The 24,081-nt window shown below is 50.6% G+C and overlaps 13 protein-coding genes across 13 annotated transcripts; 9 read left to right on the top strand and 4 right to left on the bottom strand.

Annotated features, from left to right (window-relative positions):
• Nucleotides 1-567: 567 nt before the first annotated feature.
• On the top strand, nucleotides 568-2,824 carry N7519_009533 (uncharacterized protein; the record flags this gene model as incomplete). Its single annotated transcript, XM_057296306.1, has 4 exons — nucleotides 568-1,418; nucleotides 1,481-2,086; nucleotides 2,137-2,225; nucleotides 2,706-2,824. Coding segments are annotated over 4 exons (1,665 nt in total), but the record flags the coding sequence as incomplete, so codon positions are not given.
• Nucleotides 2,825-4,556: 1,732 nt separating this feature from the next.
• Nucleotides 4,557-5,950, top strand: ddiA (putative DNA damage-inducible v-SNARE binding protein Ddi1; the record flags this gene model as incomplete). The annotated part of the gene is made up of 3 exons (XM_057296305.1): nucleotides 4,557-5,166; nucleotides 5,243-5,326; nucleotides 5,382-5,950. 3 exons carry the CDS (start codon nucleotides 4,557-4,559, stop codon nucleotides 5,948-5,950), a joined length of 1,263 nt encoding a protein of 420 aa, XP_057144187.1.
• Nucleotides 5,951-6,146: 196 nt separating this feature from the next.
• Nucleotides 6,147-7,067, bottom strand: N7519_009531 (EXPERA domain-containing protein; the record flags this gene model as incomplete). The annotated part of the gene is made up of 4 exons (XM_057296304.1): nucleotides 6,147-6,217; nucleotides 6,309-6,461; nucleotides 6,740-6,931; nucleotides 6,995-7,067. The coding sequence occupies 4 exons, from the start codon at nucleotides 7,065-7,067 to the stop codon at nucleotides 6,147-6,149; spliced, it is 489 nt and encodes a 162-aa protein (XP_057144186.1).
• A 1,239-nt stretch (nucleotides 7,068-8,306) lies between these two features.
• Nucleotides 8,307-9,502, top strand: N7519_009530 (TauD/TfdA dioxygenase family protein; the record flags this gene model as incomplete). Its single annotated transcript, XM_057296303.1, is given in 4 exon segments — nucleotides 8,307-8,377; nucleotides 8,408-9,053; nucleotides 9,064-9,292; nucleotides 9,369-9,502. Coding segments are annotated over 4 exon segments (1,080 nt in total), but the record flags the coding sequence as incomplete, so codon positions are not given.
• A 371-nt stretch (nucleotides 9,503-9,873) lies between these two features.
• On the bottom strand, nucleotides 9,874-14,139 carry N7519_009529 (putative non-repetitive nucleoporin; the record flags this gene model as incomplete). Its single annotated transcript, XM_057296302.1, has 5 exons — nucleotides 9,874-10,336; nucleotides 10,362-10,453; nucleotides 10,510-11,288; nucleotides 11,354-13,813; nucleotides 13,863-14,139. 5 exons carry the CDS (start codon nucleotides 14,137-14,139, stop codon nucleotides 9,874-9,876), a joined length of 4,071 nt encoding a protein of 1,356 aa, XP_057144184.1.
• N7519_009528 (uncharacterized protein) lies at nucleotides 14,138-14,365 on the top strand (the record flags this gene model as incomplete). Its single annotated transcript, XM_057296301.1, has 2 exons — nucleotides 14,138-14,201; nucleotides 14,232-14,365. 2 exons carry the CDS (start codon nucleotides 14,138-14,140, stop codon nucleotides 14,363-14,365), a joined length of 198 nt encoding a protein of 65 aa, XP_057144183.1.
• An 85-nt stretch (nucleotides 14,366-14,450) lies between these two features.
• Nucleotides 14,451-15,042, top strand: N7519_009527 (uncharacterized protein; the record flags this gene model as incomplete). Its single annotated transcript, XM_057296300.1, has 2 exons — nucleotides 14,451-14,590; nucleotides 14,643-15,042. 2 exons carry the CDS (start codon nucleotides 14,451-14,453, stop codon nucleotides 15,040-15,042), a joined length of 540 nt encoding a protein of 179 aa, XP_057144182.1.
• Nucleotides 15,043-15,164: 122 nt separating this feature from the next.
• N7519_009526 (uncharacterized protein) lies at nucleotides 15,165-16,003 on the bottom strand (the record flags this gene model as incomplete). The annotated part of the gene is made up of 4 exons (XM_057296299.1): nucleotides 15,165-15,449; nucleotides 15,499-15,677; nucleotides 15,727-15,841; nucleotides 15,902-16,003. 4 exons carry the CDS (start codon nucleotides 16,001-16,003, stop codon nucleotides 15,165-15,167), a joined length of 681 nt encoding a protein of 226 aa, XP_057144181.1.
• Nucleotides 16,004-16,319: 316 nt separating this feature from the next.
• Nucleotides 16,320-17,048, top strand: N7519_009525 (5-formyltetrahydrofolate cyclo-ligase; the record flags this gene model as incomplete). The annotated part of the gene is made up of 3 exons (XM_057296298.1): nucleotides 16,320-16,407; nucleotides 16,457-16,882; nucleotides 16,933-17,048. The coding sequence occupies 3 exons, from the start codon at nucleotides 16,320-16,322 to the stop codon at nucleotides 17,046-17,048; spliced, it is 630 nt and encodes a 209-aa protein (XP_057144180.1).
• A 33-nt stretch (nucleotides 17,049-17,081) lies between these two features.
• Nucleotides 17,082-17,458, bottom strand: N7519_009524 (small nuclear ribonucleoprotein E; the record flags this gene model as incomplete). The annotated part of the gene is made up of 3 exons (XM_057296297.1): nucleotides 17,082-17,131; nucleotides 17,188-17,278; nucleotides 17,336-17,458. 3 exons carry the CDS (start codon nucleotides 17,456-17,458, stop codon nucleotides 17,082-17,084), a joined length of 264 nt encoding a protein of 87 aa, XP_057144179.1.
• A 147-nt stretch (nucleotides 17,459-17,605) lies between these two features.
• On the top strand, nucleotides 17,606-20,885 carry N7519_009523 (mRNA transport regulator MTR10). The gene is made up of 7 exons (XM_057296296.1): nucleotides 17,606-17,813; nucleotides 17,874-17,966; nucleotides 18,014-18,161; nucleotides 18,193-18,287; nucleotides 18,339-18,429; nucleotides 18,495-20,735; nucleotides 20,792-20,885. The coding sequence occupies exons 1-7, from the start codon at nucleotides 17,688-17,690 to the stop codon at nucleotides 20,878-20,880; spliced, it is 2,883 nt and encodes a 960-aa protein (XP_057144178.1). The 5' UTR covers nucleotides 17,606-17,687; the 3' UTR covers nucleotides 20,881-20,885.
• Nucleotides 20,886-21,623: 738 nt separating this feature from the next.
• N7519_009522 (uncharacterized protein) lies at nucleotides 21,624-22,397 on the top strand (the record flags this gene model as incomplete). Its single annotated transcript, XM_057296295.1, has 1 exon — nucleotides 21,624-22,397. One exon carries the CDS (start codon nucleotides 21,624-21,626, stop codon nucleotides 22,395-22,397), a length of 774 nt encoding a protein of 257 aa, XP_057144177.1.
• Nucleotides 22,398-22,596: 199 nt separating this feature from the next.
• N7519_009521 (putative C2H2 finger domain protein) lies at nucleotides 22,597-23,952 on the top strand (the record flags this gene model as incomplete). The annotated part of the gene is made up of 1 exon (XM_057296294.1): nucleotides 22,597-23,952. One exon carries the CDS (start codon nucleotides 22,597-22,599, stop codon nucleotides 23,950-23,952), a length of 1,356 nt encoding a protein of 451 aa, XP_057144176.1.
• Nucleotides 23,953-24,081: the final 129 nt, after the last annotated feature.

The following is a 24,081-nucleotide window of genomic DNA, read 5'->3' as shown; positions in this document are numbered from 1 at the left end:
CAATACTATGTATACAGCATTTCTTGTGTAAATTTCCCTTCCTCGCATCGCCTACATAGGCTTTCGAGCTATACATTAGGTGGAAGGTGCCATCATGTCTATCAGATGAGATCTGGCATTATTTATTACGTCTAAAAAGGATATTGATAAACAGATGCCACTTTCGTGGGTCTTGGTCCTCTCATAGAAATGTATGAGCTCAAAGAGCTATGTGACACAATTAGTTATTAACCCAGGTCTGATAAAGGAGTTTATATGAAAAACGAAGTGCAGAATAAAAACAGCGAGCTCAATGAAATATATAAAAGAAGTTGTACCCCGTTGGGCCAACTTTCCAACCGCAACCTTCCCCTTCCACTAGCGATGATCTAATCGACCATCACGTGTTATCAATCTTGGACAACTCACAAGGTTGCCAACTCTTCTCCGGGATTCATCCTTTTACTTCTTCAATCTTCCTGGGTTTATTTATTTCTGTCGGGTGTGTGCCCAGACGGTATCGCCTACCCCTTATCCCCTGACCCGACATAGCTAACTCCACCTCTCAAGCGATACCCACGAGCCTGAATGATGGTAATGTCTCTCATGGCTCCTATGCGTCTGGCTGATGTCTTACACTTCCCTTTAGTCTGGGAATTACGATTATCCTCGTGCTCTTCCTCTTCGTCCCGCCGCATATCCCGTACTATCAGGCCTGACGAACGCCCTGAGATTCTCCGTCTCCAGCATCTCCGCAATTTCGTATCGGAACGAAATCGCTCCGGTGCCCACAACGCCTACAACGCCACCCTTGCATTGGAAACATTAAACCGAGAAGTCGCTGAGCATTCTCTGGACCGAGCTCGCGATCGCACCAACTTTGAGCAAGCCCGGGCCGACATCGATCGCCAGATCCAACAACTGCACTCCGAGACAGCTGGCCCCGCAGAGCGAATTCGGAGCATTTGGCTTGACCAAATTCGCTCAGAACGGGCTCGCACATCGCTCTCCCCAGAGTCACATTCCCTTCGCCATCGTTTGCCCTGGCAAACGCTCAGACCACCGAGCCCAGACGGATCTTTATCCAGGTCACCGCCCCTCATGCCACCATCCGGCCAGTCGGGCCGTGATGGCCAAGGACGGATGAAGCGTCGCAAGCTGGACACTGATGATAACCGCGAGGAATTCCGAGGCTTCAACTATGGTCAGTACGGACAAGTGGTACCGGGAATGCTGCAAATGGAAATCGCTAGCTGCGACGGGGGAAGCTACGATCCGGACAGCGGGTGTTCGCGTCCAGAGAATGTTTTGGACAACAATACAAGTGTCTACTCTACCAAAGAGGCCCGTTGCAACTTGGTCCTCTGTCATCGGGGCGAGGCCCCGTTCTGTTTGAAGAAGATCGTTATCAAAGCCCCTCAATGCGGGTTTGATGCTCCGTATGTCCACCAACGGTGCCTGTACATTGGACTGATGGTTAATGGTGGCTAATATGAACCAGAATACAGGAAGGCATGGTATTTGTCGCGATGACCTCTGATGAACTGCTTGCCCGCACCGCTCAATACCAAATTCAATACTCCAGCGGCCGATACCGCCGTCGAGGCCGCCGCAGTGGCATGCAACCATCCCAGGAATACCTCACTGGGTTCCGGCCGCCACTCCAAAATCTCGAACGCACAGTCCTCATGAGCCCACATTCAGCCGCAGTTCCGCAGACCGCAGAAGACCCGCAAGCGCAGTTCCGCATCACCACCGAGTACGACGAGAACAACGAAGATTCAGACGATGACGAAGACTGGCGCTCTACATTGCTCGAGAGAACCCAGGCCGATCAGACGGAAGATCCTTTATCGGATACCGACGAGAGTCCAAGCGATGAGGAAGACCCTTCAAGCAGACATCAGCGTCGCCGACAAATTGAATCAGAACGACTGAGTGCTCTCAGCCGTGTCAGCGAGCAGAGACTGCGCCATGGCCCGAGTCTCGTGCATCCAAACCCCCCAGTGGAGCCTGCTCACCCAGCTGCCGAAGTTCTAAAGCCACATGCGCGTTTCTTTATCGAGCGAGAGAAGAGCATGGTTACCATCAAATTTGATCCGCCGCCGTATGTATCTTTGGAATTGGATGTGGATAACTGAGTACTGACGTTTCAAGATCTGGTCGGTTCATTCTCATTAAGCTGTGGAGCCCGCGAGCCCACGGAAATATTGATATCGAAAGCATTATTGCACATGGATATGCAGGTCCGCGGTTCTTCCCAAGTATCGCTGCTCGCTAGTAGTGGAAATAAGGAGTTTTCAGGCGTCTTTCGGACCAGAGGTATAGAAGCTTTTCATTTTATTTTCGTCTATAGTTTTTCGGCTCAAACTTGCTTACTAGCGAGCACTAGTAAGACGACGTTATGAATGATTATGATATAGGTAACTTTCCAGATTATTGTCCACTTTTCCCTGAGTAGAACCACACTAGTATGTGGGATCGTAAGATATCTAGGAACATCCAAGGTATGGCCACTTGATTACATATGTAGCCTTTATAACTGGTATCTCTAATGGCCTCTTTAGGAACATTCTCAAAGTTATCTTTATGTCTTTCTTGATAGATAAATCGACCCATTTTCTCTTCCTAGCCGTTTCCAGCATAACAGGTGGTAGCGTGCTAATTATTTGAATGATATCTACAACGCACTGCTGTATCCATGGATGCTACCCTAGATACTATAGGACCTCCACAGTCCTCGACATTCGCTATCCCCAATCTGCGCACCTACATAGGCAATCTCTCCAGTATGACTACAGCCGTGACCTACTCCCTCTACATCCAGCATAATGGCGACGACAGGAAGTGTGAACCTATAAACCCCCCATGGCCTGGACCACATCATCGCACGCCGACATCTCGCCCTATAAACGGCGAGTTCAATTTGAGGAGAGGCCCAGTGGCAGCAATCCGGCAGAGATGACGTTGGCCCAATTTATATCGCATACCATGTGGCTCAATGAGTGTTGAGTCTCACCATATCGTCTGTCTCGACCGGGCTAGCTTCATATTGATGAAATGATCGACGCCAAGGTGGTAAGTGGGGACGGGGCCCTGGTGACCCCTCGGCTATGCGCATTGATAGCTTGCAGCTCGATATAAGTCAAATTACACCTGTATACTCCGCGTTGAAAGGATAATTCAAGGATGTGCTCCGCCATGAATCCGAGGAAACCCGGCTAAACATGTAGAAATCCTGCAGGATCTGCTCGGCGTGTTTGGACACGAAGTCAAACAGACAACGGGGGTCCACCGGCGCCCTTGGGATAATCAGCATCTTAGGGGCGAAATCTGCGCATCATTGCCACAACGTAAGTGAGACTTCACCGCAGCGAGATACGCGCTGGACTTCACCACGATGGGTGGCCACATGAAGACGAGCCGTCCTGTTTGGCGCGGCTAGCTGTTATAAAGATAGAATAAAATGCGAGTACGTTGTACGGGGATTAAAGGTCGACCTATAAGAATCGATTCTCGGAAACCGCCCTAACAAACCCCAAGAAACCCCGAATCGGCGCCATGCCTGATCCACGGGACGTTGGGGTTGATGGAGCCAATCTGAAACATTAGCACTAATGCACGGCTCTAGAAACGGTCATCTCGAAAACGGTTACCTACGCTAAATAGGAACTTCGTCAACCGGTTGGTCCTCAATCCATTTCAACGCCTGGCTCTATCGCCTCAAACCCGTTATACGTGTTTATATCCGTTGCAACGTTTATACCGGACAAATGCATGCAGCTACTTAAAGCTGTGCTTGGCAGTCTCAAAGCATGGCTAAAGTTCCCTGCATGTGGCGAGTGCGGGGGGTGAATGATTCATCAGAACTGCGATATCTTCGAATAGGTTGGTGTCTGGTTTGGGACTGGTCGTGTAGTACAACGGACACGAACCGACGTACTTTTGAAATAGCTGGTCCAGCCTCGGGGCTCTCGGACAGTCCTGCGGACTAGGTAGCCCCGCTGTAGTAGTTTGACAAAGTACGGATGAAGCCATATTGACGCTGGCAACCATACTGGGAGATTGTGGGATATCGGACATGACTGTACAGAGTAGAGTCAAGAAAATAGGGCAAATCCAAGGCGAAACTTCTATATCCAACGACTTCCCGAGGCTCCTGATGACGCGGATAGGACCCGGTCAGCCATTAGCCTGTTTAGGGGCCATGGGGCAATTAGTGGAGGAGCTAAACGGCTCAGCGCGGGGCTCATTGCGCATATGCAATAGGTGGGAGAAGATCATGGATGTACGAGACCACGTTAGCTGCAGCACTAGAGTCGGAATAAAAGTCTATGCCATTTCTGATTTGATGAAAAGAAAGAAATAGAGTGGATGTAAGGGAGAACCTTGGAGAGAGAAAGAGAGAGAGAGAGCTTCTTAAAGAGTCAGGTGTCCCCTTCCCGCTTTATTAATCTTTCCTCTCTCTCCCGGGTTCTTTCTACTTCTCGGCTTCTCCCATCTTTTTTTCTCTACTCTTTCTCCTCTCTTCTATAGTTTACCTTAACACCTTCCTAGCACACATCATTGCCGATACCATGCGTATCACCGTCAGCGTCATCCGCCCCGAGCAAGCGGACTCCGACATCATCAACCTAGAAGTAGGCGGCGATATGTCAATCGAGCTCCTCAAAGCTATTGTCGAAAGCGAAACTAGCATCCCACCCGAAGCCCAACAGCTCGTCTACAACAACCAGCTCCTCCAGAACCCCTCCCAAACCCTAGACCAAGCCGGCATCACCGAGGGCGATATGCTCGGTGTGCACGTCACCCTCCGAGCTCCCCAACCAGCCCCTCGCCCCGCCGCTTCCAGCTCCGTCGCGCCCAGGCAGAACGCTCAACCCCGCCCCGGCATGCCGGACCCCGAAACTATTCGTCTACACATCCTGGGTGATCCCCGCGTGCGCGAGGCTGTCCGCAGGCAGAACCCGGAGCTGTCTGAAGCCGCGGATAATGCTCAGCGCTTCCGTGAGGTCCTGCTTAGGCAGCAGCAGAGTGAGGCGCAGCGGGAGGCGGAAAAGGAAGCCCGCATTGCGATGCTCAATGCCGATCCTTTTAACCACGATAACCAGAAGGAAATCGAGGAGATTATTCGCCAGAATGCTGTTACGGAAAATCTACACAATGCCATGGAGCATCATCCTGAGTGTATGCTCTATGTCTTTTGAACTGCCTGCTAGGCTGCGGGAGTGAGAATGAAAGCTAACCAAAGCTGTTTCTCTAGCCTTCGGTCGCGTGACAATGCTCTACATCCCCGTGGAAGTAAACGGCCACCGTCTCAAACGCCTTCGTCGACTCCGGCGCTCAGGTGACTATCATGTCGCCCGAGTGTGCAACATCGTGTAACATAATGCGCCTGGTAGACCGTCGCTACGGCGGAATCGCCAAGGGCGTCGGGACCGCCCCGATCCTGGGCCGGGTTCACTCTGCCCAGATCAAGATCGGCGAGATGTTCCTGCCCTGCTCCTTCACCGTCATGGAAGGGAAGCAGATCGACCTGCTCCTCGGTTTGGACATGCTTCGCCGGCACCAGGCCTGCATCGATCTCCAGCGTGGTGCGCTTGTCATTCAGGACCAGGCCGTCCCCTTCCTCGGTGAGGGTGATATCCCCAAGCACTTGACTGAAGAGTTCGAGGCGGAACCTACGGTCAAGGGTGCCGATGGTGCCGAAGTGGGTGCCCGCACCGGCGCGGTCACGCATAAAGCGGAGAACAATCCTAATGCCAATGCCACCCCCAATAATGCATCCGCCTCCGGGTCCGGCGCATCAGGGTCACAGCCAAGAATCAATATCCGACCTGCGCCTACTTCACGGTGGCCGCAGGACTCCATCGCCAGGATCACAGAGCTGGGATTCTCGCGCGAGGAAGCCGTCCGGGCTCTGGATATGGCACATGGAGACCTGGAGGGGGCGATCGGGTTTTTGATTTGATCTACGGATGGGATTCCGCTTTCTGCATTTACATTCAAGGGCGTTTTGGTCGGGATGGGAACTTGGATTAGCGAGACTTGATCAAAGCACGTAATGATGTGTACGATTATAACGCTGGCTGCATTATAATAGATTGTGTTTATTTTCCTACAGGTACTTGTATACTTAAAGTACGTGAGTCCGCGGGGGTATATGTTTATTCGCGCTTGGTTTTCGGCATTAGTTTGTCGCGTAGGCGGAATACCATGTCTAGAGTCATGAACCCGCCTATAATATGTTAATAAGAGGTTTGCATTACCTGGGCAGCCCTGGAAAGCCAATTGCGACATTCTGTCGGACAACCTTAGATTGTACATACCTAGCGCCATATACGGAGCATACAGCATGGTAAGCTGCTGCTTCTCTGCGACCGAGCGGTCGGTCCAACTCCACACAACCACCAGAGATGTCAGCGTGGTGATGAAGGCTTGAATACCGAAGACGAGGAGATGCACGGGGACGAGGGGGTGGTCTAGATGAATTGGAAATTGTGTTAGTTGCTTATTGCGTCTTTTTCATTTTTTGTGATGCCATTCCCCTGTTCGGAGAGGATAAGGATATGTAGTCAGATTTCCAGATATTGCATTTGATATAGATATGTAATGGACATAATGGATATAATGGATATAAGATGTGATGTAGATGTAGGTGGTTGGGGGTGGACTGGACTGGATAGACAAGGATACAAGGATATACATAGTACGATGTACGATGTACGAGCATAAGCTTGAGGGGAGGAGAGTAAAGTACCTTTAAGCAAACCCCGAGCCGCCCATATCGAGATTGGGAGGTGGTACAGCAGCTCCATCCAGATGAAGACGGTGAACCATGTTGGGGGGTCTTCGAAGAATTTGTCGCGGTAGGTTGTTATGTAGAATTCGCGCAGCTGGTGGGAGAGATTTGTTTGGAGGAAGGATGGTAGGAGAGGGACTGTGTCGATTACTGTATGGTGTTAGTATGTGCATATGTGAGGTTATATGGAGATCTGCAGATAGAGAATCATACGGAGAATGATCGGGACATGAATGACGAAAAATAGGAGATAGGCCAAGTCCCGTTTACGAGTGCAGATGGACATGTTGGGATATGCTGGGTCATATGCAAAGCGAAGTCAAGGGATAAGACAAGGAATGTGTGAATGTGTGAATGTGTAGATGTGTAGATGTGTACTCCGTAGATGTTTGAGATGTTCTTGTTTAGGGGTAGAGAATATCAGGTGACCCAGGAACACATACTCCGTTATAGCTACTACATATAGTTGTATAATTGCTTTTTTGGAGATGTTAGTGTATATCTTAATATATTTAGACTTAGCCGAGGTTACTGCAACGTACTCCGTATATACATCCAACTTTGACTTGATCTCACCGCTGCTTCTCAATTTTAAGGTGGCCTGACTGGACACCCTCGGGGTGAGGATGAATCCGAGGGAATTATCAATATCCATGGGATATCCACATAGATTACATAGTAGACAAAGGACCTTGGGATGTCAAATCTCCTAAAAATTACATCACCGGGATAAGGTAGTCATGCATGAATGCATTGATACAGGGAAGTTCCTAGAGAACCCGGTTTGATAGGTCAAAAAGGCAGACTACAGACAGACTACCGGGATGTAGACCGCAAGATCGGGATGCCCTAATTAGCTCAGGACAGGGTGTTCTTCTTTTCCTTCTTTTTCTTTTTCCCTTCTTTTCCTTCCTTTTTGCCTAATTGCCTTATTACCTTGTTTTTTTTTTTTTCTTTTTCTCCATGGAGCTTCCTAAATAGTTCTATGTTGTACTTAAACCGAATCCCATAATCATAATCTCATGCATAGATCACGGCAGATAATGCAATTGCCATTCAGCCTGCATTATGCCTTATCTTCGAGGTATTCCCATTACATATGTATATAGCGGTGTACGGAGTACCGTCTTGGAAGCTTTTCGAAAGAAAAAAAGTGGGCGAACGGTCGTGGCACGGGGATTTGCAGTGGGAACGGTAGTGGATGGGATTGACATGGGTTAACGGGGGGGGATTTTTAGTTATTTTAGTTATTTTGGTTATTTTAACTTGAATAGGAATATTATTTCTTTTCATTATTATCTTATTATCTCTGACCGCTGTTCGAATCTCACCACTCGGAGATGAAGGGAATTGACTAGTGTTTTAGTTTGATGCATGGACTATACAGGAGAGTATAAACTACTATATATATAAAGAACCATCCCACTTTCTCTTCCCCTTATCCATCTTATCCATCTATTATATACTCCACTCATACATCTATACATCTATACATCTCTACATCTATATACAATGCCCTCCTCAGCCCCCCGTCGTCCAAAACAGCCAAAAAAGCAAGAACCAATCAGCTACGACATCAATATCCCCTACGTCGATGTAGACAAGCAATCCAAAATCTCAACAAAGTACCCCCAATACCTCCCCCTCTTGGGACCCAATCTGGTTCGAACCCCTCCAACCCTTCGAATATGAAGACCCAGCCTTGCGCGTCCGCAACAAATCAAAACCAAACCTGTTGCCCCCAACCGCAAAAGTCTCCCACATCCAGCCAAGCCTAGGAACAATCGTCGAGAACGTCCAGCTCTCAGACCTCTCCGCCGCAGGAAGAGATGAACTCGCCCTCCTCATCTCAGAGCGCAAGGTCGTCGCCTTCCCAGACCAGGACCTCATCGATGCAGGCCCAGACGCCCAGGAATCTTTCATGCGTCACTTCGGTAAACCAAACTACCAGCCCGTCTCAGGCTCAATGACAGATCATCCTGCTTTCCATATCATCCACCGTGACGGAAACAGAGATGAGATCGCCCGTTTCCTGCAGCAGCGTACCACAACCACCCTCTGGCACCAGGATGTCAGCTACGAGATCCAGCCTCCCGGCTATGTCATGCTCGGGCTCCTGCAGGGCCCGGAGGTCGGCGGTGATACCGTATTCGCTGCTACAGACTTGGCCTATAAGCGGCTCTCGCCGGCTGTCACGGCTTTCTTGGATGGATTGAAGGTTACGCATTCGTCGGCTAAGATGATTGCCCATGCCCGCATGACCGGTGGCTTGGTTCAGGAAGGATCCCGTTGATACGGTTCACCCGCTTATCCGGGTGCATCCCGTTACCGGGGAGAAGTGTATGTTTTTGAATGGGGAGTTTATTACGAGGATTGATGGTCTCAAGGATTCTGAGACTAAGTGGGTGTTGGATTTCCTCATGAATCATCTGGTTACCGGTCATGATTTCCAGGTCCGTGTGCGCTGGCAACCGAGGACAATTGTGATGTTTGATAATCGGTCGACTATTCGTGAGTTTTTTTTTTTTCCTTTTTTCTTTTTTCTTTTTCTGGACTTGGAATTGAGGACCTTGCTAATAAAACTTAGACTCTGCCATTGTTGATTACTTGGATGATGATTACGGTGCTAAGGCTCGTCACATCTTCCGCTTGATTGCTCTGGGTGAGAAGCCCATTCCTGTGTATGAGGAAGAGGATGAGGAGGATGAACAGTTCGAATAGACTGCATAATGTGATAGAATGGGGTTATGTCGGTGTTTCGGTTTTTATAGATTCTAATGAATTTTAATTCTTTTTTATTTTAATTTGTTCTTTTGGAAGATCGAAATATTGACTATGTATTCATTTGCGTGATCAGGGCTATACTCCCTGTATCTCAAGAAACCCATTTGACTTGTGAATTCGTTTTCATTACCACCCCACGCCTAGAGTTACAAAACAAAATCCCAGAACGCACCGATCCCTTAAAAGATCATATGTCAAAGTAAATCTCAGTCACCGCCACGCAGATCTGCAATGCTACATGGCCCACATCACCTCCTCAGCAGCAAACGCCACATTACCGTAGAATGTCATCGATCCGTGACCGCAAGTCATGAGCGATCTCCAATTGCTCCCCCACTAATGACACCGCTCTGTTGCAGGAGCAGCAGCATCTCAGACACACGCTCGGCAACGATATCCGAGCCGAAAACCATGCCGCCCAGGCGCACGGTCTCATGGAACCATCCAGTCAGCAGGTACAGCAGGTCGTGTGCAATCAATCGGCGGTTTGATCCGTGGAAGGGCGCCTCGTCGGTGTAGTACATCGTCTCCAGCACAGCGTACAGGGATTCGTGCGCCACGCCAAGATCTAAGAACAGATCCACCACCCAGGTCGCCGGGCCGACGTTACGCTGGAACTCCAATGCATACCGCTCCAGCATGGGGACGAGCTCGCGGATGGGGAAAATAGTCTCGGACATCCGCAGACGACTGCCGAGGCTGCGGACCTTGTCGATCACCGCTTCGTAAGGTTGCGGTGAGCCGCGTTGAACGGTGGCGTCATGGACCCCCCTGGATCAGGTGTTGCCAAGTTGACTTAACGTCGGCCGCATTGCGGTGGTCGGCTTGGTAGAAGATTTGGAGACAGATGTCATGGTAACTGGCGGAGTCGGCGTATTTGTTGAATAGCTAGAGCACGTTAGTATCCTGTTTTCATCTGATTTGAAGGAGAAATTAGGACTTACTGTACTAATATCCATCACTGGCCCGTCGACCTCGCGCAGTATCTCGGGTTTCCGCTCGGGAAGAATTCGCTCGTCATCCTTGAGTCTTTGGAGTAGATCATCCTGAATATTGGCCACGTCAATGAGATTCGAAATCTCTTGCAGCAGTCGCTGCCTTGATTGACGCCCGACGTCCGGTGTGAAAATCGAAGCGTTGGCACGGGCTTGACCAAGGTACTCAATACGACGACTCAATGGCAACACGAAAGCACTATTGGCCAGATGGAACTGAACCTGTGCAGTCTCGAAGAATCGCTGGGACTGGGCGTAGAACCGCCAAAGTAGATCGGCATGGCCCAGATCATCGTTCGACTTGCGCTGAAGGTAGGTGACCACAAATGGCGATTGCGTCTGCAGCAACCGATCGTTCCAGCCCTGCTCAAGGTACCAGTCATACAAACTCGTCAGGAACACTTCATCGGTGGAATCGGAGATCACGCCATAGGCCTCGTTCTGGCGTTTGGCAATAGTGGTCAACTGGCCATCAATGAGACCGGGATCAGATGCAGCCAATTTGTCAACCGCAAGCACGACTTTGAAGATGAGATCATAGCACTGCTTGCGGAAATAGAAGTACTCCTTGCGGGGGTCCTGGGTAGTTGTGAGCGTGAGCTGGCGCTGGGATCCATAGGGAATAAGGGGGATAAGCACCTGTTCGGGACGCTGATCCATAATCCAGGAATAGGCAAGGTTTGACTTGTCGGACCGAGCAGCAACGTTGAGGGCAAGCTGAATAGCACCTAGAGAAAGAAGAAAAAGAAACCAATCAGTACGAGACAGGAAAGACCACGCTCACACAGCATACCTGCAAAGAACTGGTTGGCAATGAAATTGTCCACAGCAGAAACCAGATAATCCATAGGTAGACATTCTGCCACCTGCTGGAAGAGATGTAGACTCTCGTTGAGCAAGTTGCGGCCCAGTTCCGTATTGGCACCGGCCTCGGTCGCGCGCTTCAGCATCTCTTGCGCCTTGAAAATCACCACATCTTCTGGACTGCAGAAACTGCCACATCGTCGTCGAAGTGCATCGGCCACGGTCTCGACGTTGGAACCCTTGGCAATGTTGCGGTTAACAATGCCCTTCACGAGTTCCTTGGCAATGTCATGTCCCTTGCTGGAGCTAAACAGTTCCTCAAAGGTGAGGCTGAGGAACTTTGCTTTCGATTCAGCTGGCAAAGTAGCCACAATCTCATCAACCCGCTCATCGAAGAGAACGAGTATAAATGAGATACCTTCAATCGTGTGCGACACCAACTGAACGAGTGAGTGTAATGCGCGGTGCTCGGCTTGCAGCGCCACTTCTTCTTGCTTGCTGTTTACCCGGGCAAGAGCGTCGGGGCCGTTGAGCCCATCGATAAAGGTCTTGTTCACCTTGAAGAACTCTGCCAGCGAGGAGAGGTCATGTTGGACAGCCTGCAGCTTACTGGAACTCACGGACGCTGAAACGGACTGTGCGCCGTTAGGTCCATTGCCCACCTTAGCAATTTTCTCCTTCCAGATAGATCGCAACAGACGGGCGATGTATAGTGCGATTCCCGTGTGGCGAGGAGAGGGCTGCACTGCGTCAAGAGCGGAGGTTGAGCCATCCGCAATAGCATTTTCATTCAGATGGGCTCGGCCACCTTGGGTGATGAAGGCCTGGCGTGCTGCAGCAAGGACATCCGGGTCGGTAATTCGGGTCAGTCTTTGGTCAGGAGAAATCTCCATACCCTGGCCACAAGCCACGGCTAGAGCAGTTGCCAACATTTCGCTCCGTCCATATGTTCTAAGGAAATTTTGGATCTCGCCGGTAAGTCCCTCATGGGGGTTGCCGCTGCTGCGGAGCAAAGCCGCGAAGATATCCACGAGACGGCGCCGACGAATGATATGAACACCGCCATTAGTCAAGATCGCAATCTCAGCAGCTGGGTGGTCGAATTGAACGGCCAGTTCGTTGGTCACCGGCGAAGGTGCCGAAACCAGACCAATATCCTCTGCCTTGCCTCCCAGGTCCAGGATGATAGCCGACTCAGCGGCCTTACCACTGACCGAACTTTCCTGGTACTGAGCGACCCGACCAGAGTCGGGGGTTGAGATGAAAAGTGTGTCAATCTTTTGCTGTGCATCCTTAGTAGTGAAACAGAAGAAATAGCCTGGGGAATATCGCTCGGCAAGACGAGTGGGTGAAAGTGTGGTAATCTGACCAGCAGAAGGGGAAACCGCGCCAAGAGGTGAAGCAAGTGAGATGGAAGGTGCCACCCCGCTCACACCGGGGGAGATATCAACGGGCGGTGTCTTGACATGCAGTGCCTGCATACTTGTGGGAGGGCTAGTGTTGGTCGAGGCAGGCGCCCAACTGTTTGAACCAGTGGCGCTGAGATAGATGCGATAGCCGGTTGCTGTCGTTGCAACTAGATGATACCGCGACGCTTCTGTGGCTGGCACCGGACTGATTGACACAATCTTGATTCTGGGGTTGAGGGTTTCGTTTGAGGTGATGATGTGCCCGATGTTAGAGTAGATATCTAGAGCGCGTTTGGTGATTGCGAGTGTCAAAGTGTTCTCAGGTCCCATGTGGAACACGCGAATTGTAGACGAGGAGGAGAGTGTGTAGAGCAAGTTCCGGCTGTCGTCAAGTGCCATCTGCACTACATGCTCGGCGGCGCTTTGTGCAAGATTTGTCAGGCTCATCGAAGGCCTGAAAGCGGATAGACGGGAGCTGGTATGGTTGACTCTGCCACAGCGGCCCTGGAACCACCTTTCCTCCTGTTGGTAAGTGACCTCGTGTACATCAGTGTCAGACGACCCTCCAAAGAAAATGCGTCCGGTGGATGGTGATGCTGCAAAAACATTTATATCCAAGCCACGGACTGCCACTGACATCCCCGTGTGATACAGAGAAACTTGTCGACCTCCACTGGGCGTGTTTTCATAGCCCATTCCCAGCAGAATGATGTCCGCAGTCGTCGCAATGACCAACAAATGGGTGATCGCAGGCAAGAAAACTCCCGAGCGCGGTTTGGTCAGCTTTACAGCATTGATGCTGTTAGGCTGTTCCTCGAATCCCACCAATTGCGGGTTGGGATGTGTGAAATCCCAAATGTACAATGCATTATCAATCGCGACCCACGCGTGGTTTAACTCAGCGAACAGACCCATGCTGGTCGAAACTTGTGCGCGGTTGTATTGATCGAAAATCTGGTCGGGGATATCGTACATTTTGACTTTTTGGAATGGTGCCCATGATTGAGATACGGGGATGTTGTACTCAGACGAGGAGCCCTCTGTTTTTGGTCAGTCTCGCTTCAGACAGTCTCAATTGATGAATCTCACGGGATAGATAGCTATCAAGGTCCGGATAACGCGATTCGCTTTGCAAGCTGCTATTGATCGTTCGCGCCCCGCGTTCCTCGGTGCTCACTGTTTGATTTTTGGTCTTCGAGGCTGCTGGAGGGAGCTTTGGCATGGGCGTCTGGGGTTGAGTCTGCAATGGCGACTTGGGAGGGAGAGGCCGTGCTGTAGCTGGTGCCGGGGTCTGAAAGTAAGCTCCAGGAAGGGGTTTCTGCGGCGTCGCCGGAGGGAGATTTGTTGGAAGAGTCGGGTACGACATGGCGGCGGTTTTGAGGGGAGAAAGGGAGGATCTCCCGCTAGAAAGCACAAAGAAGCTGCAGTGTAGGTAGGACGAGAAAAAGAAAGTAAAAGATATTTGGGGGAATGACGATGAGAGAAGGTCTTGGGAGGAGATTGGATTATTCAAGGTCTTTGCGAAAAGAGAGAGTCAACACCTGGGAGCGCACAGACCAATTGGGAACTTCCGCTTTTACGGTTATTGTTGATTGTCTCCCCATTCAATGTTCCCATTGATCCTCAATTGAGCTTGTTTCTTATTGTCTAAACTTGTCATTGAACTTGTCAATCAAAATGTTTCAATCCATTCGTTTTTCTTCGCGCCTACCAGCTCGCCTGGTACGGTGGAATTCCACCGGTCCGGCCCTGCCACCCTTGATGGCTACTTTGCGGACTGACCTGAAAACTGCTATGAGAGCCAAAGACACCACAAGGTAGAGAAGCTTTTCCACTTATGTTTTGGAGGTTCAGCACGCTTATTCTCAGACTGAATGTACTTCGTGCTCTGATCTCTGAGACCAACAACGCCGCCAAAACCGCCTCGCCAATTCAAACAGACATTCAGCTCTTGTCGCTAATCCGGAAACGCCTGAACGCCTCTAAAGATGCGGCAAAGGAGTTTGCTGCCGCTGAACGTCCAGATCTGAAGGAGAAAGAAGACGCACAGGTTGTGGTATTGGAGGAATATGCTAGTCAGGTCAAGACCCTCCCCATTGCCGAGATTAAAGAAGTGGTCATCAACGAGATCGCTGCTATGGTTAATGCCAATACGAAGCCCAACCAAGGAACCGTCCTCAAAGCTCTGTTTGCTCCAGGAGGCCCTCTTGATGGCAAGCCAGTGGACCGGAAAGAAGTTGCTACTGAGGTGAAGAACGCGCTCTCTTGAGCTTACATTTACCAGATTGTATATTAGTGTCACAATAGCCTCAGTCAAGGGCATCCAAATCACATTTATAATTCACAGAAAGAACGAATACCAAACTCCTCTCCAACGCCAGCCTGAAATGTTCATGAGCAGAAGAAAGCTACTCCTCCAAGAGATGTCATCAGAACACCCAACCACCACCATCGGTCTGGATTGACCAGCTGTTCTCTCGCGATCAGATGCAATCCCGACTTTGAGGACAGTTCTCGCTTTTGCTTATGCCCCGTTGGCATGGGGTTCAAGGTCGTGGTAGGGAGCATCTTTGGTGGCTGGTAGGCGAGGAACATGGGATGGACGAGTGAGCCATCAAACTTGGTCAGATCGAGGCGTTTAATGCGATTGAACTTGTCAATACCCACGGAAAATTCCTGTGTCTTGTCAGAATGAGTCGGCGGAGAGAACATGAAAGAGATGTACCTTGAACTCCTCGGTAGTGTTATATCGTGTGTATTGGCCTGACTGTTGCCGGCAGGGGTCGGACACTAGCTGACGGCCATCGACAGCAATTGGAGTCAGTACCAGCGTTCCGTTGCCGAACACAGTATAAGAGCCATGTTGCCACTGCATAATCCCTCCCGGGCATGAGGGATCGACCGCTATTCGACATTAATACAGAGCCGGAATCTATATCCATTGGGGACTGACGATTTGAGATTGCGCGATAGTATGCAGATTCATAATTTCCGTCATTATCAAATGAGTATGAAATGCCCGTTAGATTGGGCTCGAGCAGTTTGTCGTTGAGCGGATCGTAGAATCCCTATAGGAGTTAGTCTCGAGTTATTCGTATACTACCTACCTAGGTTAGATATCCACATACTGGACCGGTAAGAACATCACGAGATTTGGTAGTCCATGTCCCCACCAAATCATTCGCGTTCGCCAAAGCGGCTGTGACCAAAAGACCCCAAATCAAAAACATCTTCGTTGACAAAGAGAAAATTGACAGAAAGGGAGTATTTGAAGGGCGCCCTTTATTGGGGTGGAGACAAACATACCTCAGGCCCTGGAATGGGGAAGGGTTTGGTTGAATAGGCTATCAAGGGCATCAGTTTACAATTAGACATACACTGGTAGTGTCAACTATATTGTAGTGGTTATCACTGTGGTTTTGAAAATAATGCCTTTTCTTTTTTCCCCGTCTTTTTTTTGGGGGTTCTTTTTTTTTGCACAGTAACTTAACGGCGTGAACTTCCCCGCGGATTGGCGTATTTATCATCTACAACTATCTTAACAACATGGCGTTCCAGGCTGCAAAGCGCGACCTCCGCAAGAGGATGCGCTCGACTCTGCAGAGTCTGTCTGCAACCTCCATAAGTCAACAATGTCAGATCAAATGATGGTCTTTGGGTTGTCCATAACTAACCTGTCGCAGCCAGCGCGGCAACAACCACTTTCTTGTCACTTCCCGAGTACCAAACCGCCAAAAGCATCGCCGTATACCTGTCAATGCCAAGCGGTGAACTCTCAACGACTGGAATCGTAAAGGATGCTCTACAACGTGGGAAGGACGTCTACATCCCGTATATTCACACCCAGGACAAGACATCCATCATGGACATGTTCGCGCTCGGGTCCGTATCCGAGTTCGAGTCATTACAGCGAGACAAATGGGGAATCCCATCTCTCCTATCTACGCAAATCGAAGGTCGACCGAACGGATTGACACAGGGCTTGGATCTTATTGTCATGCCGGGCATGGCCTTTGACCACGGGTTCCGACGACTTGGTCATGGCAAAGGGTATTATGATCATTTTTTAACGCGATACTCAAAATCGACCCGCAAAATGCCATTCCTCGGTATGTATCCCAGAAACAATTCATTTATCCCCGACTGAACTCCATGGTAGTTGCCCTTTCTCTCCAAGAACAGTTGCTCGCTGAGGATATTCCTGTGGTGGAGCACGATTGGTTGGTTGATGCCATCGTGGTTGGCGATGGTCAATTCTTGAATCGCAGGGCGTAGCGCAAATAGAAACAGAAAAGGAATAGCGAAAATTCAAACGGCCTGGATCAGAGAGACATTGTCTCCCTTGAGGAGGATCTGGCCTGTTGCGCATTAGTTAGCTGTGTTCTCGTGAGACTCCATTTCAATTTCAACGTACCTAGTGGCCTGCGCTTCTCTTCCTCTGTCTTGGTGGCCAGGCGCACTTCGACGGCGTCGTCAATGACCAGGTTCATGAATTCATCAAATCCCTAGCACAGGTTAGCTCAGATGACAACCAAAACGGGATCCCGTAAAGAAACACATACGCGGATCTTCCCCTCTATCCGGAAAGCGAGCTGCTCATATAGCCAGATGGAAACAGTGCTGCGTTTCTGCAGGAGACTGAAAATGAAGTGGATTGGAGCCAACAATGTCTTGCGGCCTGCCATGATGTGCGGTTATGTCGAAAGTGGTAGCTGTCACACGGGAGACGAGGCGAAGAAAGCTCTGGCGGGCCTGGCAGCCGTCCCGTGATTTGATTACGGTAATACGGTTATCTCGTCACGGCCACCCCATCCCACCTTCAACTTGCTCCCCCTCTTCGAACCCGTTTCCGCAGTCAGATGCTGATACATTTTTGATCCATTGCTGAGCCTTGATTAATCCATTCAGTTCAACATGGCCAGCAAGGAAGCCGGGCAGGCATTCGCCCCGGTCCTGGCGGCCGTCGCGACAATGCAAGGAAATGTGTCTCGGACTGAGAAGACTCAGGCACATGAATTCCTTGAGAAATTCCAGAAATCGGTACGCTTCTTTCGCTTCGAATTAACTTGTCCCTTTCGCTGATCTTCTATGCATCTTTAGATTGAGGCCTGGACAACAACCCATGCTCTATTACAGTCACCCGATGTGCCGGTCGAAGCCAAACTATTCGCCGCGACTACACTGAAAGGAAAAGTAAGGGTACTTCTACCTGATCGTCTTCACCGTTTCTAATTGCGCAGATTATATTCGATCTCGATCAACTCCCTCCGGACTCAGTTTTGGCCCTTCGAGATTCGGTTCTAAACCTATTGGTTGCATTTTGCGCCGGGCCCGCGCCCTATTCAGACCCAGCTATGCGTGTGCTTGGCCAGTTTGGCGATTCAGATGGTCACATGGAAGGATGTTCTAGCGACTGTAGGAGCAGCTCTAGGAGGCAGCGCGGGGGATTGTGTTCTGGAGTTCCTAAAGATCTTGCCCGAGGAGGTCACTGAGGGTCGCAAAATCAATCTCAGTGTATGTTTCTGCGATGATGCTTACGAAGATTGAAGCTGACATTTACAAAAGGAAGACGAATTGGTCGACAGAACCAAGGAGTTGCTAGAAGACAATGCAGAGCAGGTCATGCAGCTGATGATCCAATACGCTCAATCGTCGCGTACGTATCCAACAACCACGTCCCATTCTCTTCGCGAATTAGGATCCATAACTGACCATAAACAGCTGCTGCCGCAACAAACCCCCGTCTTCTCGACTGCATTACTTCGTGGCTACGTGAAATCCCCGCCGCCAAGGTCGTTGAGTCACCTCTCATGGACGTTATCTTCAAAGCCTTGGACAACGATGCGTCTTTTGACGCCGGTGTTGACTGCGTTTGCACGCTTTACCGCGACACAAAGGACGTGGACGAGTCGTTGCCCGTCATTCAAGCCCTTTATCCGCGATTGATGGCACTTCGCCCAAAAATTGCCGAAACTGCCGAGGCCGAAGATTTGGAGGCTTTCAAGGGTATCACAAGAATGTTTGCGGAGGCAGGTGAAGCATGGGTTGTCCTTGTTGCACGCCTGCCGGGTGAGTTCCAGGGACTCGTGGAGGCGCTTCTCGAATGTTGCGCACGGGACTGGGAGCGCGACGCAGTGTCTCTGACTTTCATTTTCTGGTACGAACTGAAGCAGTATATTACTCTCGACCGGTACACCGATGCTCGAGTCGCGTTCCAGCCCGTCTTTGCCCAGTTGGTGGACATCATGGTGAAACACCTCGAGTTTCCTACTCCGGAAGAGGGCGAAGGGGAGGATCTGTTTTCTGGAGACCGCGAGCAGGAGGAAAAATTCCGCCAATTCCGCCATGCAATGGGCGATGTCCTTAAGGACTGCTGTGCTGTTGTGGGCGTGAATGATTGTCTTGCTAAAATCTACCAACTGATCCAGGAGTGGGTTGCCAAGTATGCATCGCAGGCAAGCAACGAGCATGTTCCTCATTGGCAGGAACTGGAGGCCCCTCTGTTCGGCCTCCGCGCGATGGGCCGTATGGTCGATCCCGAAGAAAGCACCATTCTTGGACAATTGATTCCTCTGATCGTTCAGATTCCTGACCAGGAGAAAGTGCGGTTCCAGGCGATCATGGCGTTGGCACGCTACACTGAATGGACAGCCCTCCATCCCGAAACATTGGAGGCTCAGCTCAACTATGTGATTTCCGGTTTCCACCATTCCTCCCAAGAAGTTGTGCAGGCCTCTGCTCTTGCCTTCAAGTTCTTGGGAACAGACTGCCAGAAGTTGCTTGGCGGTCATATCGCGCAGCTCCATACCTTCTTTGAATCGGTTCTTGACAAGCTCAAGCCCACCAGCCAGGAGGAAGTCACTGAAGGTGTTGCCGCAGTGGTTTCGGTGCAGCCCCATGAGAAGATCTATGATTCATACAAGATGTTCTGCGACCCGATCATGGCCCGAATTATGAACCTTGCCAATAATGCGCAGACTGAAGAGGACCAGCGAGCCGTGGCTGATCATCTACAGCTGATCACTATTTTTGTGCAAGTGGTGACTCCGATTCTTGCACCGGGAGAAGAAAACCCTGCCGTCAAATACTGCGGTGAGGTTCTACCCATTATGACCACGATTGTCATGAACTTTACGTCTTCTACGCCTATTCTCGAGCGAGTTTGCCGATGCTGGCGATACATGATCATCTCTTACCGCACTGGCATGATCCCTCTTTTGCCGACTCTGGCCCAGAGTATCGCGAACGGATTCCAGGCCTCGCGCGAGGGTTGCTTCCTTTGGGCCACGGATGCGGTGGTGCGCGAATTCTCCGATGGTGCCGAGTACGTCGACCAGGCCACCAGTGATGCCGTTTTCCAGTTCTATGAGCAGCAGGCCATTGCTTTCCTACGGATCTTGAACGACCTCCCCCCACAAAATCTGCCAGATGTGATTGAAGACTTCTTCCGTCTCTCCTCTAACGCCGTTCGATACTACCCCAAGAAGTATATCACTTCGTCCCTTGCCGTCCCCATCTTCTCCGCCGCCCTCAGTGCTCTCACTCTTCAACAACTTGACCCTCTCATCGCTACGCTGCATTATTACCGTGATTTGTTCAGCTTTGCATTCGACAAGCCTATGGTCTCCCAGTTCACCAGCCCTGAAGGCCAGCCTTACGTTACCCCGCCTGAGGTTCGCGAGGCCGTTAAGACGTTGATTATCTCGCAAGGCCAGCCTTTGGCGCAGCGTGTGTTGACGGGCATGATGTTCACTTTCCCAGGCGACTGCTTCCCTGATGCGTCGGGAGTTCTGATGACGATGTTCGAACTACTCCCCCAGGAAACTGGGGCATGGCTGCAGACCACACTCCAGATGCTGCCGAGTGGCACTATGAAGCACGGCGAAGCCGAGCGACTGCTGAAGAATGTCTCTGACAAAGTCCAGTCAGGAGAGACCCGCAAAATCCGTGTTCTCCTCCAAGGTTAGTCAAGTCCCCACGTCCCCTTATTCTTTATTGCCTCATCTAACCCCACCTAGACTTTACCAACTCGTATCGCCGCCGCAATGTAGCACCACGCGATGGCCTTGGCCGTCTGGAGGCCGCCCGATTCCGTTTCAGTGGATGAGAATGTTGCTGTAAATTCTTCGGTGCTGATCAGCACTAACAAAAAAGAAACCCACGGAAGCATTTGCACAAAATCTGGCGTCAGTTCTTTGCTATTGACGTGCCAAATGGTACGATACACGATGGGATGGCATGAACTCGGTGTGATGATTAATGACCTGCTGGTACGCCGGCCTGACCAGAACCTTTCTGGCTTTGACATTGCTGCCAGATGTTGTACGAGCTCGACCTGTATCTAGGTATTCAATAGTCGCGACTCATTTCTGTGAGATGCGTTGGCGCACTCTCTGTGCGTGTGGTCATTTGATTACGAGTAATGAATCTATTGAGCATCAATGTCCCATTGGCATATGGTTCTGGTACATGTAGGGATACTATGTTTTACTATCCTGTATAGAAGAATAGGTCAACTCTAGGCATATAGACATTATACGAATAATTAACTAGGCCTCTTTATATGTCTACTATAGATGTAGAATAATACAAGTGCTATATTCCTCACAATACTATATACTATACAGCATATGTTTATACCTACGCAGTCCAGTCTCTCACCAACAAAGTCATCTCCGCCAATAACCTTGGAACCCCACCGAGATCTCCGCACTTCCCCCGGACAACCCTCTCCAAGTCCCCTTCGCGCTTCATTCCTTGACTCATTTCTGTTCCCTATTGGGCCCTTTCTTGTCCAGACATTTTTTTCCAACTCCACATTCTAGTGATCATCGTACCATGGCATGAAAAATGGAGATCGACGGTCAACCCTCCAAAAGACGGCGACGCAGTCGCAAAGTTCAGTCAGATCGCAAGTTTGAATGCACATTTGAAGGCTGTGGGAAGAGCTATTCTCGTGCCGAACACCTTAGTCGTCATGCGCTCAACCATACCCCGAAACAAATCTATCGCTGCGACTTTCCCAACTGCTACCGATCCTTCGTGCGACAGGACCTCTGCACGCGCCATCGTGAACGTCACACTACCAGCGGTTCCCAGCTCCAGAAACGAGATAATTTCACCGAAAATGGCACGAAGAATTCCCCGCCTTCTTCGCCTGCTATCACCGCGCCGGAATACTTTGTTGGCTCAGAGGAGCCCAAACCTCCGGTGACCACATACCCCCTCACCACCGGAGTGGATAGCAATGAGATAGCGGTGGACCAATTCTCAGATTTCCCAGCGGTACTGGACCAGCCTGATAATCTGATCGATCTAGACTCCATGTCCTACCCGATTTTTGGCGGGGAAACCTATAACCGATCGCCATTCGCCATGGCGGACGATTTTGCAGCGTGGTTATTCAGCGAGCCAGTCGCGCCGTTGGGCTATGGAATGGTACCACTTGTTCAGAATCAGTTCTACATGAACGAGCCTGCATATAGCAACCAAAATTTTTGCTCCGTGATTCCACAGCACCCGATGAGCGTAACGAGTATTTTGGACTCGGGAAGCACCACCGGCTGTCATCTCGGAAGCGAAGCGGCAGGAGCTGCTGCACTTGATGTCCACGCGATTCAATGAATCGGCGTATGCGGCAGGTGCTAAACGCAAAGATGCATTGATGGACGGGGATTTAAATGACGACCGACATGCCTTGAGCTTGCGCATGATGCAGACGTACATTGGATCCTATTGGTACCACTTCCACGCACAACTTCCAATATTGCATCAGCCGACATTTAGCGCTGATCGTATCCCGAATCTATTACTACTAGCAATTATGGCGATTGGAGCGGCAACACTGGATAAGATTCATGGGCAGTCTGCCACCGAAGCAGCGGCTGAATTGGCTAGTTTCATCGCCTGGCATTTACGTTGGGAAATCTTCATGGATGCGGACTTTCGGCCGCCAGCTAAGCTTTGGGTGTTCCAATCTTTATTACTGCTTGAAGTTTACGAGAAGCTCTTTTCTACACGCGCATTACATGAACGCGCTCATATCCATCACGACACAACACTCACGCTTATGCGCCGAGGTAGTTCGCTCATCGGTAGTTCTTCATTTGCCACCCCGGAAAGCAAAGAAGAAGACGAGTCATGGTCAACCTGGATCAAAACCGAAGCGACTCGGCGCGTGGCATTCGCCGCCTTTGTGTTGGACTCAACACATGCTACCATGTTCGGTCACTCGGCCAAAATGGTGGCCCATGAACTCCGGCTGCCATTGCCGTGTGACGAGGCGCTGTGGGCTGCAACAAGCGCCGCCGAGGTCGCTCGCGTGCAATCCAGTCTGCAGTCGCACGGCGTGCGGCCAATCATGTTCCTCGACGGACTCAAGCGCACACTCAATGGCCAGCCCGTCCGGACCAACGCGTTTGGGCGAATTATTATCATGTCGGGCTTGCTGAGCGTCTGCTGGCATCTGAACCAGCGAGACCTTCAGATTAGCTCGCTCGGTGTGGGCCAGACCCTCGGCGGACGAGACAAGTGGCGGACAGCACTTCTCCGGGCATTTGATAACTGGCGCCGCGATTTCGACGAGGCCCTGGGGCCGTCGACCACATCCGAGTCGCGCAATGTGTTGCATGGGCTGGCCCATATGGGGTCCCATGTCGATATAGCCGATTTGCAGATCTTCGCAGGTGCGGGCCGGTTAATGGGCCGGTCTATCACAGCGCGTGACTATTCCGCCGCACGAGAAAAGACTGAGAAATGGGCGACCAAGGCTTCGGCGCGGGATGCCACATTCTACGCACTCAAGTTCCTAACTGCGTGTTTCTTGGATCCGGCCACCCAGCCTGGCGAGTATGCTGCGCGCGATGACTACTTGTTAAACCGGCCATGGGTTATGTATTTTGCAGCGCTGGTGGTATGGACCTATGGATTTGCGTTGGATGGACCCTTGCGTCCTCCCCCTATTCTCCTGACTGTGGCCGACCGAGAGCGCGACATGCAGGGGTTTTTGCATCGTGTGGGCGGAATCCAGGAACCTAACGAATTGGAGGCTATGAGCGGACGCAATGGGTGTCTCGGTCTGCTTATGATTCTCCGAGACTCCTTTGCCAAACCGCGGTGGGAGTTGTTAGGAGAGGCGGCGCGGCTGCTGGACAGCTGCATTGCAAAGCTGCAGTCGTAGCATGTATGATGTGTTTATATATACCAAATATTTATGTTACTATTATTTTATTTTCATTTTCTGACAGTAAAACATGCAAGTATGCAAGTACATATGCACTATATACAACATAAGTATACAACCCCCCTA

Source organism: Penicillium mononematosum, assembly GCF_028829835.1.
Source record: "Penicillium mononematosum strain IBT 11891 chromosome Unknown utg000005l:1.0-9366267.0:1.0-9372171.0, whole genome shotgun sequence".
Taxonomy (NCBI): Eukaryota; Fungi; Ascomycota; class Eurotiomycetes; order Eurotiales; family Aspergillaceae; genus Penicillium; species Penicillium mononematosum.
Note: the sequence above shows the minus strand (reverse complement) of the source record. Positions and strands in the feature narration are given on the sequence as shown.